The 13436-nt window shown below is 39.4% G+C and overlaps 1 protein-coding gene across 4 annotated transcripts in view; it reads left to right on the forward strand.

Moving 5' to 3' along the window:
- The first annotated feature begins 352 nt into the window (after positions 1–352).
- LOC132822948 (zinc finger protein 704-like) overlaps positions 353–13436 on the forward strand; it is a 119858-nt gene continuing 106774 nt past the window's right edge. Inside the window, exons 1-2 of one of the 4 annotated variants that reach the window (XM_060836385.1) lie at positions 353–506; positions 2102–2343. In XM_060836385.1, the coding sequence (XP_060692368.1) occupies positions 2102–2343 (242 nt within the window). In that variant the 5' untranslated portion in view covers positions 353–506. Of the gene's footprint in view, positions 507–1064; positions 1547–2101; positions 2344–13436 lie in introns of those variants that run through there. The other 3 variants (XM_060836383.1, XM_060836382.1, XM_060836381.1) reach the window with 3 other exon arrangements.

The following is a 13436-nucleotide window of genomic DNA, read 5'->3' on the forward strand; positions in this document are numbered from 1 at the left end:
TATATTATTCGCCTGTCACTTAATCACTTTTTAAACCATATTAGCTTTCACGAGTCAAATGAAATTAGTTAGCCCCTCTCCCTCGCTTTCCACTGAGAAAGGAAATGTGTGCGTTTACCTACAAGGACTGTATTCATATCACAATGATGCAAATTCTAGATTAATTTTTTTGAAGTTAACCAAGCAAGACTCAACAAGGCTGCCATTTTCCCTCCGGCCGCTGGCAGATCTACTGGGTCTCCGTTTGAACAGCGACGTGCACTACGTGCTGTAAACATTACAGTGTCAAGTCCCTGCTAGCTCTCTGCTTTGATTGATGGGCGGAGAAACCGGCCGGCGCATTCCGCAGTCCATTCCATTACTCCTGCCCACAGGCTGATCGCAGGGGGTGGGGAGTCAGCACCGTTTCTTAACGTGCAACTTTCCGCCCCCTCGGAGCAAGCTTTGACGCGGAAAGGAAGCTGAGCAGCAGCAGCAAGTTGCAGGTGGACAAGGCAACTAAGTGAGTGAGTAATAAACAGACTGAGATCCAGAGATCGCTTGAAAAGGGGCAGATGCAATCAACGAAAATAGAAGAGGCGTAACTTCTTAAAATCCAATCGTATCCGAGACTGGATTACAAATAAATCAAACAGGCGTGGCCAAACTTGGAAATGAGTGACAGGCACATGGCAGTCAAATGGTTGGTTTTGAAATGTTTTGACCCAACTTTTGGTTGCAAGGGTGGGGAGATGAGAAGAAGGGGGTGAAGTACAAAAGAGGGAAAAAATGGGGTGAGCTGGAAAAGGCGGGAGAGGGGTTGGAAAGGAGGGAAGTGGGAGTAAAGGGAGGGAGGGACGAAGAGGAGGTGGGGTGGAAGGGGGCGAGGTGGGGCAGCCGGTCTGCAAACTGCGCTGTCCGAGCACCGGCAGCAGTGCCCGGGCCGGCGGCGCTGAGTGACAAGTCGCTACACCAGTCGCACGCCTTGTTGCCAGTGTCAGCGTTCTTTAATGGAATGTTTATAACGTGCAGCCACCAATCGGTGTGAACGGCAGGCGGGGCCTAGCTCTGAGGGGGGCGGGGCCCGGCTCAGCCCGGGCGGAGAGAGGGAGAGAAGCAAAACAATTGTAATCAGCAGGAACGCCGGCTCGCAGAGTGGAGGGGTGGCTTCTTCCTCCCTCCCGCTCTCTGTCTGCAAACATCAGAATCTCACACGAATGTAAAATTGCATTAGCCTCTTCCGTGAGGGAGAAAAAAAATTATAGGCGCCTAGTTTGTAGTTCACCTCGTCACTCTTTTTCCCCCCCTCCCCTCAAAAAGCAAGACCATGAGCTCCAAACGCCTTGCAAAAAAATATAAAGTTGTAGGGACAAAGGTTTGCGCGCCAAGTTCATCCGGCGAAGTCAGAGTTTCTGGAGTGATTCAGGCTTGTAAGAACGACCCTGCGGGCAATAATTTATACACAATCATGTTAGACGATGGCTCTCTCAGAGAGTATGCAGAAGAAGAAATAATCTGCATCGATGTCAAAGTATCTGGAAAAGGAAAATCCGGATATAATCAAAAGGTATTTAAACATCTGTTCATTTCATTGCACAAAAGGTTAAATTGTTTCCACCGATTGCAAAGTCGATGCATGATTTTATTTATGTTTTTTTTGCAATCAGACATATTACTTTTTTATATTTGGAATACATATTGAAACTAAGATGGCGCCTGAAGTGCACGTCCAAAGTTTAAAGAGAGTAGAGCAAGGAAACCGATAAATTAAATGCCCACCTCCAGCGAGACCAAACCCCTGTTACACTGGTGTATTATTAGTGTCGGTCCCGTTTTTGAAAGTAAACGTGTCAATCTAGATAGAGCATATTCCTTGGAGTGAACTGTCCAAACAACTTTGCCACTTGTGGACTTGTCATTTCAATATCTGGACATTGGGTTTTGTCCAGTTTGACTTGGCAACAGGCAGGTCTGCAATAGGAAAACTAACCGAACGTTTTGGGTTCATTTGCCTGATTTTTACTTTTGGAAAATAAAGGTTTTTTTTAGAAAAACGTTTCCTTTGCCGCGGCGGAGGAAAACAAAAAAAAGTCATTAAGCTCTGGGTTTTATAAAATTGCAGATGCTTCTGAACTGCAAAGGCAGTGAATCGGTGGGGGCTTTGCAAGAACGAGAAAAGAATGATGTTCCTTTAAGATCCCCAGAGCCACGCGGCCTGACAGCCAAAAAACCCGAAGACCGGTATCTGGAAAACAAATGTAACAGAACTCGCGAGGTGGAGAAGGAGCACACGACCCTCCCCCTTGGCTCGGTGTCAGAACAGAAACGCCTCCTTCCTTCGGCAAACATCGACGTTCCTCAGAGGTAGGCTTTCTCTTTTTTTGCAAGCGTTCCGAGCTACTTTTCGGATATCTAGGAACGGATGAGGTCAGATTACATCCTCAAATGGAACTAACCACGGCACGGAACATGTTCTGAACGTATTGAACAAATGTTCCTATCTTCCGCCCCCCTCAACGTGTATTTTTCCCCACCCGGAATGGGAACGCCCACCTTTCATACTCTGGAGTGTCGACCCGTTTGTAGTTCACAACTTATCAGTTCGAGTGTCTACTCAAGTACATACACCATTGTACTTAGCAACTGCTGAAATGTAAAAATCACTTGACTCTCCAGTTTTATAAATTTTTGTCACGGTGTACTTGCCTTGTATCACTGTTAAGGTTCCAGTGGCATTTATTGTGGTCTGACATTAGTATAACATTGATCTGTCACTTTTTAAAAAAAATTCATTATTTGGATTTTCTGGTTGTAAGGGTACTTCAGTCAATCATGATCTGTCACCGGCATTTTATGTTAGCTACAATTACTGTGACTGCACTGCCAGTATTTCTAATGGTCATTGCCACCAACTTGAATGCTGAAGATATTGACCTATGAGATGAAGCAGTTGACCTGTGCAGATGAAGGTGACTACCAGAAAAATAGTGACAACACTGAAGAAGACATACTTATGGTTACTTGGTTCAGTGAAGAAATTATTTTAATTTCTTTGAGCTAAAGCAATAGCATCTACAAAAGTGCGGTGGTCGGAAAGCCCAGTGATTAGTCATTCAAATTTTTTTAAAAGAAAATAGTGAAAACTCATTTTATAATAGCAGAGTGGATTGGTTATGTGCCTGTTTTAAATTATTGTGGTTGTAGAAGCAGCTTGTTCTACTTAAGAATTCCAATTGTGGTAAGTGATTTGTATGCAATTGTCTTTTAAATTAGCAATATTTATGATTATATTTTAAAATTATTTTGTTTACTTGCAATTGTATGTTAAATTTGGTAAAGTCTGGTTAATTAATAGGTCTAATGCCCAGTACACCTAATATTCTGCTATACTTCAAATCTTGTTCATTATTCAAAGAAAACTCATGCACTTCACAATCCAAATACACTTGACGAAGAATATTCTTTTTTCTCTTCCACACTGAGATTTGAAGAAACTTCAAGACCTTCACAACTTTAGAATAGAGTGAAGACATGTATCTGGGTTTAGAGATCATCAGAATGCCTAAAGAAAAGAGGTTGGTGCCCAGGCCTTAATACTGTTGGGGATTTACATCTGGCACAGGATTCACCATCTGGCCAACTCCTGCTGGTGATTGGAGATGCAGCTAAAAATGCAAAAAAAGTACTTCTGCATAACTATTGGATTCTGGCTGTTCATGCCATTCCACCCTAATTGCACTAGAGCATCCATTGGTCAGGTATGTCAAGCTATTCAAAGGGTTGACAGCCAAGTGATAGGAGAATAGGGGGTGACATGCATTTTGGCAGAATAAGCTGACTGTGTAGCTAAGCTTATCACAGTGGTCAGGGGCATCACTATCATTCCTCATAACTCTGTGCAGTTGCCAGTCAAAGCTTTCATTTTACTGCTAACTGCCAGTCAGTAGAAATAGTGGAGTCAGTTCCAATCAAATTCCACAAACACTCAGTGCTTTTATATTGTATTGAAAGGTTTCAAGTGTTTCAGCAATATCATCCAGTCACCTTCAGAATTCACTTTTTAAGGAAGGAAATCCAGTGGTTTCTGGATTTTTTTATCCTTCTTCTGCATTGATAACCTTGCTATTTCACAAGGAAAAAGAGTTGAAGTTTTAAGAAGTATTTCTCTTCAGTTAGTCTTAAAGTTAGCTTAGAATATTTCTCTTCAGGAATTTAATTTGTAGGTGTGGTACCTGAATTATATACCGGAACTTAAAACCTAACACCTCTTTCTTCTCGGCATGTTATTGCCAAAGCCATGCTCCAGACGGAGGATGAATAGAGCAACATCACTGGACATCAATTATACGTTCAATTAAATAAAATCCAAAACAATTTAAGGAAGTTCTTAAGTTTGTAGTGTGTGTGTGTGTGTGTGTGTGTGTATATATATATTATGTGTATATATATGTACGTACGTGTAGTATTGATATAGTGTATGGAACATCTGAAATTTTACTAAATTTTGCTTTGAAAAAACAAGAAGGATTCATACTTACCTTTTGAAACCTCCATATTCTTGACTAAGTTCCATCGTTTCATACTATTCTTATCATCTATTGAATGTCTAATGTTTTCTGGTTCCTATTTTAATGATTTATTTAATTTGTCAGTGCATCTTAGCTTTGAGTTTATCATTTGAAACATTTTCTCCGGAGATATGTTGCAACTGAAGTCTTCATGTGTCCATTTAGGGTGCTTCATTAATACATTGTAATATAAGTAGTCTTGTTGCACATGGGACAAATAACATGTAAAAGAAGGGAAAACATTGATCAGTAGTGCGAGTGTTTTGTTTAACTTTGAAGTTTTCTTGTGTTTTTCTGTGTTATATGCCTTATTAACTTAAAATTGCACATAACTTGGATTTTAATTCTGCTTTTAAGCATGAGCTTCCGGTATTGCAAAATCATTGATATAACTCAAATTATACCTCGCCCCAATAAATCTTTAAACTGCCACTCAAAACTAGATCATTTCTTCACATCATTAAAACGTACACTGAATACAGGAATGATTTGGAGATGCCGGTGTTGGACTGGGGTGTACAAAGTTTAAAAATCACACAACACCAGGCTATAGTCCAACAAGTGACCACCTGATGAAGGAGCAGCGCTCTGAAAGCTAGTGCTTCCAATTACACCTTTTAAACTATAGCCTGGTGTTATGTGGTTTTTATCTGAATAGTTGATATTTATGGTGTATTTACACTTCAGTTTTTGGGGTTATTGCAATGCTTTATTTGCTCCTAAACATGCATTAAAATTTTGTAATCTATATTGGATTTAAAGATTGAATATCTCCAAAATAAATAATGCAAATAGAGACTGCTTTCTCCTGGGAAATCTACTTGTTGGGCTTTGGCTCTGTATTCATCCTGCTTTAACACGAGTACTGCAGCATCTGAAGTGTATAGCGTCATAGAGGCATTGTCATAGGGATGTACAGCACGGAAAGACCCTTCGGTCCAACTCATCCATGCCAATCCAACCCAATCTAGTCCCACCTGCCAGCACCCGACCCATATCCCTCCAAACCTGTCCTATTCATATATTCATCAAGATGCCTTTTAAATGTTGCAATCGTACTAGCCTTCATCACTTCCTCTGGCAGCTCATTTCATACGCATACCACCCTCTGAATGAAAAAGTTGTCCCTTAGGTCTCTTTTATATCTTTCTCCCTTCACCCTAAACCTATGCCCTCTAGTTCTGGATTCCCCCAACCCAGGGAAAAGACTTTGGCTATTTATCCTTTCCATGCCCCTTGTGATTTTCTAAACCTTTCATAAGGTCACCCCTCAGCCTCCGACGCTCCAGGGAAAACAGTCCTAGCCTATTTAACCTCTCCTTATAGCTCAAATCCTCCAACCCTGGCAACATCCTTGTGAAACTTTTCTGAACCCTTTCAAGTTTCACAGCATCTTTCCGATAGGAAGGAGACCAGAATTGCACGCAGTATTCCAACAGTGGCCTAACCAATGTCCTGTACAGCCGCAACATGACCTCCCAACTCCTGTACTCAATACTCTCACCAATAAAGGACAACATAACAAACACCTTCTTCACTATCCTATCTACCTGCGACTCTACTTTCAAGGAAATATGGATCTGCAGTCCAAGGTCTCTTTGTTCAGCAACACTCCCTAGGAGCTTACCATTAAGTGTATAAATCCTGCTAAGATTTGCTTTTCCAAAATGCAGTACCTCTCATTTATCTGAATTAAAATCCATCTGCCACTTCTCAGCCCATTGACCCATCTGATCAAGATTCTGTTGTAATCTGAGGTAACCTTCTATGCTGTCCACTACACTTCCAATTTTGGTGTCCTCCTGTAAGGCGCATTACTGTTCAAGTGTCGTTTGAACTGAGAAGTTCGTAATTTGAGTTTGGGTATAGTTTGGAAAATTAATGTTAACATTTGTAGACAGTTTTAACTATAGAGATGTCCAAAGCAATTGTTCCTGACAAGTGTTAAAATACTCCTCAGATCATTAAACAGCTTCCCATTCTTTACACACCACTTTTTCTCTCCAGACATTACTCCCCTTCATTCTTTCAGTGAAGTACTATTCCTAAACCCAACAAACCCCTTTTATCCTCATTTACTTCATATACACTCTTATTACTTTTTTATATTACTTCTTGAAATAGATGTCACTGGCAAGGCTGTGAGAATTGGGAAATTTAGCACTATGGCCAATTCACCTAACTTGCACATCTTTGGGTTGTAGGAGGAAACTGGAGCACCCGGAGGAAACCCATGCAAACTCCACACAGACAATGGAGGCTGGAATTGAACCCGGGTCCCTGGCACTGTGAGGCAGCAATGCTAACCACTGAACCACTGTGCCACTCTGATAAATTAATAGTTGCCTGAAATAGTTGATTATGAAGCAGCAAAGGTGGTACAATTGTTGAAGATCATTGCATAAACTGGCAAGTTGACCTGAGAGAGTGGTGGGGACCTTTTTTGTTTTTTAAACCTCTGGGGTCTGTATAGTAAAGGTGTTCGCACAGGTTTGGTAGGGAAAGAGTTCTAGAAGGCATGCTTGTGCCAGTGGGGGAATTACAACCTATGTCCAAGTTAGTGTAGTATGTGTTTTGAGAGAAACTTGGAGGCAGTGTTGTTCTCATTTACGTGTTGTGGTTGTGCTTCTGCATAGTGGAAGTTGCAGGTTTCTGCTGAAGAAATGTTAAAGGGTTGGAACGCTGGTTAACATTATAAATTGTATCCGTGGGACAACAGCAGTGGTGGCTGGGTTGCCTTGATTTGGGTGTTATTGAGTACCTTGAATATTCTTGGAGCTGTAGCAACTTCTACTAGTAGTGATAGTCCCATCTCAATCCTGACTTGCATTTTGTAGCTGATTGCAATACTTTGAGGATTTGCAAAACGAGCCATACACTGCCTCCAGCCACTGAGCTAGTGACTGGTGTCAACTTTGAGTTTTTGGCCAATAGTGACTTCCAAGATGTCAAGGTCAAGTTTAAGGTAAGGTTGTTGGACCTGAAAATAGTCAGTAGTCAATTAATATGAATATTACTTCCCCCTTATCAGCCTCAGACTGGATATTATTGAGATCTTATAACATTGAGTGTGGTCTTTTCTTTCTCTGAATTTTAAATGAAGGTGATCGATCAGTAATCAAATCCACCTTCGATCATTTGACAAAGAGAAAAATCATTGAAACTGAAAGTAGTTGGTTGTTGGATGATGATGATGTCCTGGAGTAGCAATAATTAAATGAAAGAAAGAAATGGGCAACAAAATGGGGTGTTGATTCCGAACCAACCAGTTTATGCAATGATCTTCAACAATTGTACCACCTTTGCTGCTTCATAATCAACTATTTCAGGCAACTATTAATTTATCAGAGTGGCACAGTGGTTCAGTGGTTAGCATTGCTGCCTCACAGTGCCAGGGACCCGGGTTCAATTCCAGCCTCCATTGTCTGTGTGGAGTTTGCATGGGTTTCCTCCGGGTGCTCCAGTTTCCTCCTACAACCCAAAGATGTGCAAGTTAGGTGAATTGGCCATAGTGCTAAATTTCCCATTGTGTTCAGGGATATGTGGGTTAGGTGCATTAGTCAGGGGTAAATATAGGATGGTGGGCTGGGGGAGTGGGTCTGCGTGGGTTACTCTTCAGAGAGTTGGTGTGGAATTGTTGGGCTGAAGGGCCTGTTTCCACATTGGAGGGACTTCTATCGGTATAGACATTGTTTGTAAAAGTATCACTTTTAAACTTATTAGACAAGCCATATATATATATATATATATATATATATTTTGTTCTGTTTACTACTTTTTTAATGGTAACGTCTAATCAGTCTATCATGTTAGTTGTTGTATTAAGGATATACAGGTGAAGGGCGTTGATCAAGTAATGTGAGTACAGCTGGGTGGGAGCTCCTATCTGAGCCAGAAGGCCTGGGTTCAGGTCCCACACTGCACCAGCGTGTGTAATCTCTCTGAACTAGTTGGTTGGAAAAACTATCAATTATATCTTGGATGTTTGCATTTGTTAGTAAGGGAGTAAGCCAATAAAGGTGATGTTACTGTAATGGTGCACTTGGAAAGGAGGAGCTGGGAGACCCTGATATTGCTGTCCTTTGTATTAAAGGGCTTGGGTGTTGGTATCTGCTGCTGCTGCTGCTTCCTGTGTTGTTTGCAGACCAAAGGGATTCTCCCTGATTCTTGAGATATATGAAGAAGTTTTCATCAGACGTCCACATGATTAATGCTTCTGTTGTCTCCACTGAATGGCATGAAGTTCAGAGCCAATGCTGAGCAAGGGACGTGACCTTTAGCCATTCATACTCCTTTCATAATTAACTAGCTTCTGCAGCTGCCTTTGCATAAATGCCATGCTCTGAGTCAGTCCAGAGGTCCATAGATATTGAGTTTTTGGCTAAGTTCACAACCAGTAGAAGGTGGTTTCATCTTCAGTTGAAGTGGCTCCCTTGAATGAACATACAATGGTATTCAATTATAGTATAAATCTTCCAATGACTTGAGATACTTGAGAATGCAAAAATTGTGGGAAGTCACCCAACTAGTGTAGTATTGACTTTTATTTTTTTTAAATGCAGTTCTAGAAGTATTATATTGGAAAAAAAAATCTGTGTATAAAGTTAAGAATATGATTTGCCATCACTGGGATTTCATTGAACTTGGTTTTATAATATTCATGGTGAATGAATATGGAAAATGTTGTTCCTTAGTCTGGGAAGCTCAGAAAATAAAAATGTGGTTAAAACTACTCAAGCTGCTGCAATACTAGCTCTTCTAGAAGAAATAGATGTGGAGTTTTCCTTATCAAATATTTTATGAGAGAGTCTCTATGTAACAGGCCGTCACAGAATATTTTGTCTGTTGAATGGTAAATGGAGAATTGCATCCAGTGGGAAAACTGTGTTTTTCAATGTAAAATGTGCAGAAAGATTACGTTTTGACCTTGCTAGCATAAAAGAGACTCTTAAAAGAACAGAAATCTTCAGGATGAAATGGGTTGAATCAAGTTGTCTGTTGTCAGCTTGCTTTATAAACTAAAATACTCTCTCGAAGAGACTACTGGACGTCTGAGAAGATGGACATCTTGTAATATGTGGTGTGCAGAATGTGGACAATTATTTTTCTCATTTTCTTTCACTTTTTTTTGTTCAAAAATATTGTCAGTGTTTATAAAGTTTTGATTTTTTTTAAAAAATGCATAATGGCATGTCAGTTATGCTCAGGAGAGGTACATTAAAGGATATTCATTAAGTAACTTGTTTTATTATAGCAAACTTTATTTTAACTGGCATTCTATGAACCGGCACTCTCGATAAACTGGCAAACGTTATGCACCTCAAATACCGTAAAGACTACTATTATTCTGTCCAAATATTATAGATTTAAAAATCTATTTACCTTTCTGTAAATATACTTGTTCAATTGAATGACCACACAAAATATCAACAGGTGATTCAATTTTAAGTCCTTTTCTTACCATCTACTGCAATGTCCGAGTAATCAGCTGAGGGTGTGAATGAGAAGGCTGTCTGCTGGTAGGTTTTATCTAAGGCAAAATTGTATTATTATTTAAGTGATCTGTGCTGTAAATGAAATAAAAGTGATGTGTATACCTTCTGCATTACACTCATATGACTTAGTGTTTCTATTATTTATGTGGATCACTTGATCATCTGGAATATTTGATCAACCAGCACACTCCTGGTCCCATAGGTGTCAGTTAATAAAAGGTTTGCTATGTTTCATGCGATGTGGGTGTTGCTGACAAAGCTAGCATTTGTTGTCCAATCCTAATTGCCCTTGAACCAAGTGACTAGGCTATTTCAGAAGGCAGTGTGGAAAAGCACAGCCGGTCAGGCAGTATCTGAAGAGCAGGAGAATCAATATTTTGAGCATAAGCTCTTCATCAGGATTCCCAATGAAGAGCTTGTGCTTGAACCGTTGATTCTCCTGCTTCTCGAATGCTGCCTGACTGGCTGTGGTTTTCCAGCACCACGCTCTTTGACTCTGATCTGCAGTGCTCACTTTCTCCATGTTGCAGAAGGGTGTTTAGTCTCAACTGCATTTCCCAGAGGGCTGGAGCATCATGAAGACGACCAAATAAAGACATGTTCTGTGAGGTATCAGTGAGCTAGATTCCTTTTTTGTTTGACGCAGTCGATGATAGTTGTCATTACTGAAACTGGTGTACATTGCAAAATTAGTAATTTAAGTTCCACCAGCTTCCATTGTGGGATTTGAACACTAGGGCACTAAATCAAATTTTAAAGCAAAAGATTGGAGTCTGGTTTCGTACTTCACCATCAGACATCTCAATATAAACAGCTGTAAAGTCAAATCAAACAAATGTGAAGGTATTACCATATCCACTAATTTGAATTTGAAGCCCCACCCTCTTTTTAGAACTCCTGTCTACATAAGTTGATGTCAACATGATTTTCCCAATATATCAGCTGCACACATCACAGCCCAAGTCACCAAGTTCAGAATTTAGCCCATGAGCCAAACTGAAATTTAGTGTTCCAGTGAGGTGTTTTTAAAGGGCCAGGTCTTCAGCTATAATTATGTACTTTTCACAAAATGTATGCATTTCAATTATCATTTCTATTGTTCTAAGAGACTTGCATGAACTTGTGTGGTGATTGTACTATCCTATCAATAGTAGCATCTCCACTGGCAGGAGAATTAGTGCAATATGGTAAATTTATGTTGTGGGTTGCCTTATAAATTATGAGACCATATTGATATCAAATAGTTTAAATCAGTTCACATTTTGCATATCAGATCAGCTGTATATATGAACTAAAATGTTAAAAACAAATCATGATAAATACGTAAACCTTGACATTGGATGAATTGTTGGACCCATCTCTGGATATAATGGATCCAGGGTTTTCTTCCTGATGTCTTAGCCAATATATAACCATTGTAACTAAGATCAGATTATCTGCTCTCTATCACTATATTTTGTTTGTGAGATGCCATATTTCCAAAAGTTAGAACAGTTGCTACACTTCACTATTACTTCACTGACTGTGAAATGCTTTTGGATTCGCTGAGATTGAGAGACACCAGATTAATGCAAGTTGAGTCAACACGAAGATATATCAAGTAATGAACATTATCTTTCTGATTATACCTTGAGGTTTGTGGCATGACATAGTATTATCAGTTATTAATTTTGACTCAGTTGTATTGTATGCAAGAGAAATCGGCTTTATTTTGGTTATTTTTTGATTACTGGTGCTGTTTGTGTCAGGAGTCTTTGCCAACCAGGGAGTAGTGAGTTGGATGAGTGCCGTGAAGGGTTACATGTTTCTTGCTTGGACATAAGAAATGGTAATTACATTTTCAATTATCTTGAATTGAGGACTGTGGTCATTAGCATTACATATAATGAAACATCATATAAAAGCTAAGCACTTAATACTTCAACCTTTCAAGCAAATTTCAACTCCTTTTATATTTAGCAGGAAAGCATGTTGCAAAATTCAAATCTTTGAAACTTAGTGCATTTATTTGCTTTTGTGCCTGGTATGTATTTCTAATTTAATATATCTGTGTCCAATATGTCATCTCTAAAAAGCAGTTCGGACCAACTGTTTGATAAGGAGGAAACGTTAACCGTCCTAATGTATAAGACTGTAGTAATTTGTTAGTTGAAATTTCAATTGTGTTTTACTGCTTTTAAGTCTGTTCTGCCATATGATTACATTTCACATAAAAGGCAGAGAGGTTCTTTAATTGTTCAGTAAATGTGAGAATTAACTAGAAAAACAAATTGTGCATTGTTTACAATTTACTTGTTTTAGTTTGTGGTTCTTGTGAACATTGCAGATGGATTAACATCAGTCCTGCATTCCTAAGTTTCTGGCACTACAGATGAAAATATTCTAATTGTGACTGTTTTTTATGATTTAATTTGACTATATTCCAATTTTTATTTACAATTTTTTTTGTGCCCTGCTATTCCATATCATTTACTTTCTGGTTAGAGACTTGATGTCCAAACGAAGGAGCCAATTCGAAAAGAAGATTTCCTGCTGGCACAGTGTGCAACAGATAACCCACATGTCAAATCCAGCCCCATTCCTAATAAAGATACTAAACCAGTTTCAACCATTGGTTTCTTTCACCAGAAGCTGAAACGATCTCTAGTTAAAATTGAGTTTGTGCGCTCACTCAGAAGAACTGGGCCCCATATGATGGTTCAGTTGAAGCCCTTTTAAAATTTAAATGACACTAGCCTGGAGGAATTCAAAAATGCATGCTTCCTGATTGGACTAATTATGTTACTGCTGTAGCTTCATGAAAGCGGACCTTGGGATGAGATGAGGTCTCTTTACTCCTTTTTAATGTGGGCCCTCACATATTGCTGCTGTGGGAGGGCTCCACTTTGTGTGTGTGTGTGAATTTTACTGCATTTTGTGTTATGTTTTGAACTTTTGAATCAGTTTGAAGTTTGTCTCTGGTCTCGTATTTCTGCATTTAAGTTGGCAGCCACTTGGTTTTACATATGCTGGTTTCAAACATTAGCCCTTTTTATTTCCAATGCTGATCCGACTGTTGTCTCTCTGAGTAAGAGTATCAATCAGAAGAAAGCATGACACAACAATTAAAATCAATAATTGTTACATAGGCACAACTACATTCAGTTTTCTTTTCAGTGTGGTGATTTCAAACTGATTTTGAGATTGCTCAAAATCATTATACATTGAATCTGCAAAACCATTCGGGAGAAGAGACTTCCTATCCCATTTTATATGGGAGGATTTACATAATTGCTGATGTTAAAGGCCAGTGGTTTGGTTCATTGTATTGTTGGTGCTCACTAACTTTCTTATGTTGACATGCAGTACAGTTTGTGCATCAGATGTGGAGCAAGCACAAAACTATCCCTTAGAC

The sequence above is a fragment of the Hemiscyllium ocellatum genome, chromosome 15, assembly GCF_020745735.1.
Source record: "Hemiscyllium ocellatum isolate sHemOce1 chromosome 15, sHemOce1.pat.X.cur, whole genome shotgun sequence".
Taxonomy (NCBI): domain Eukaryota; kingdom Metazoa; phylum Chordata; class Chondrichthyes; order Orectolobiformes; family Hemiscylliidae; genus Hemiscyllium; species Hemiscyllium ocellatum.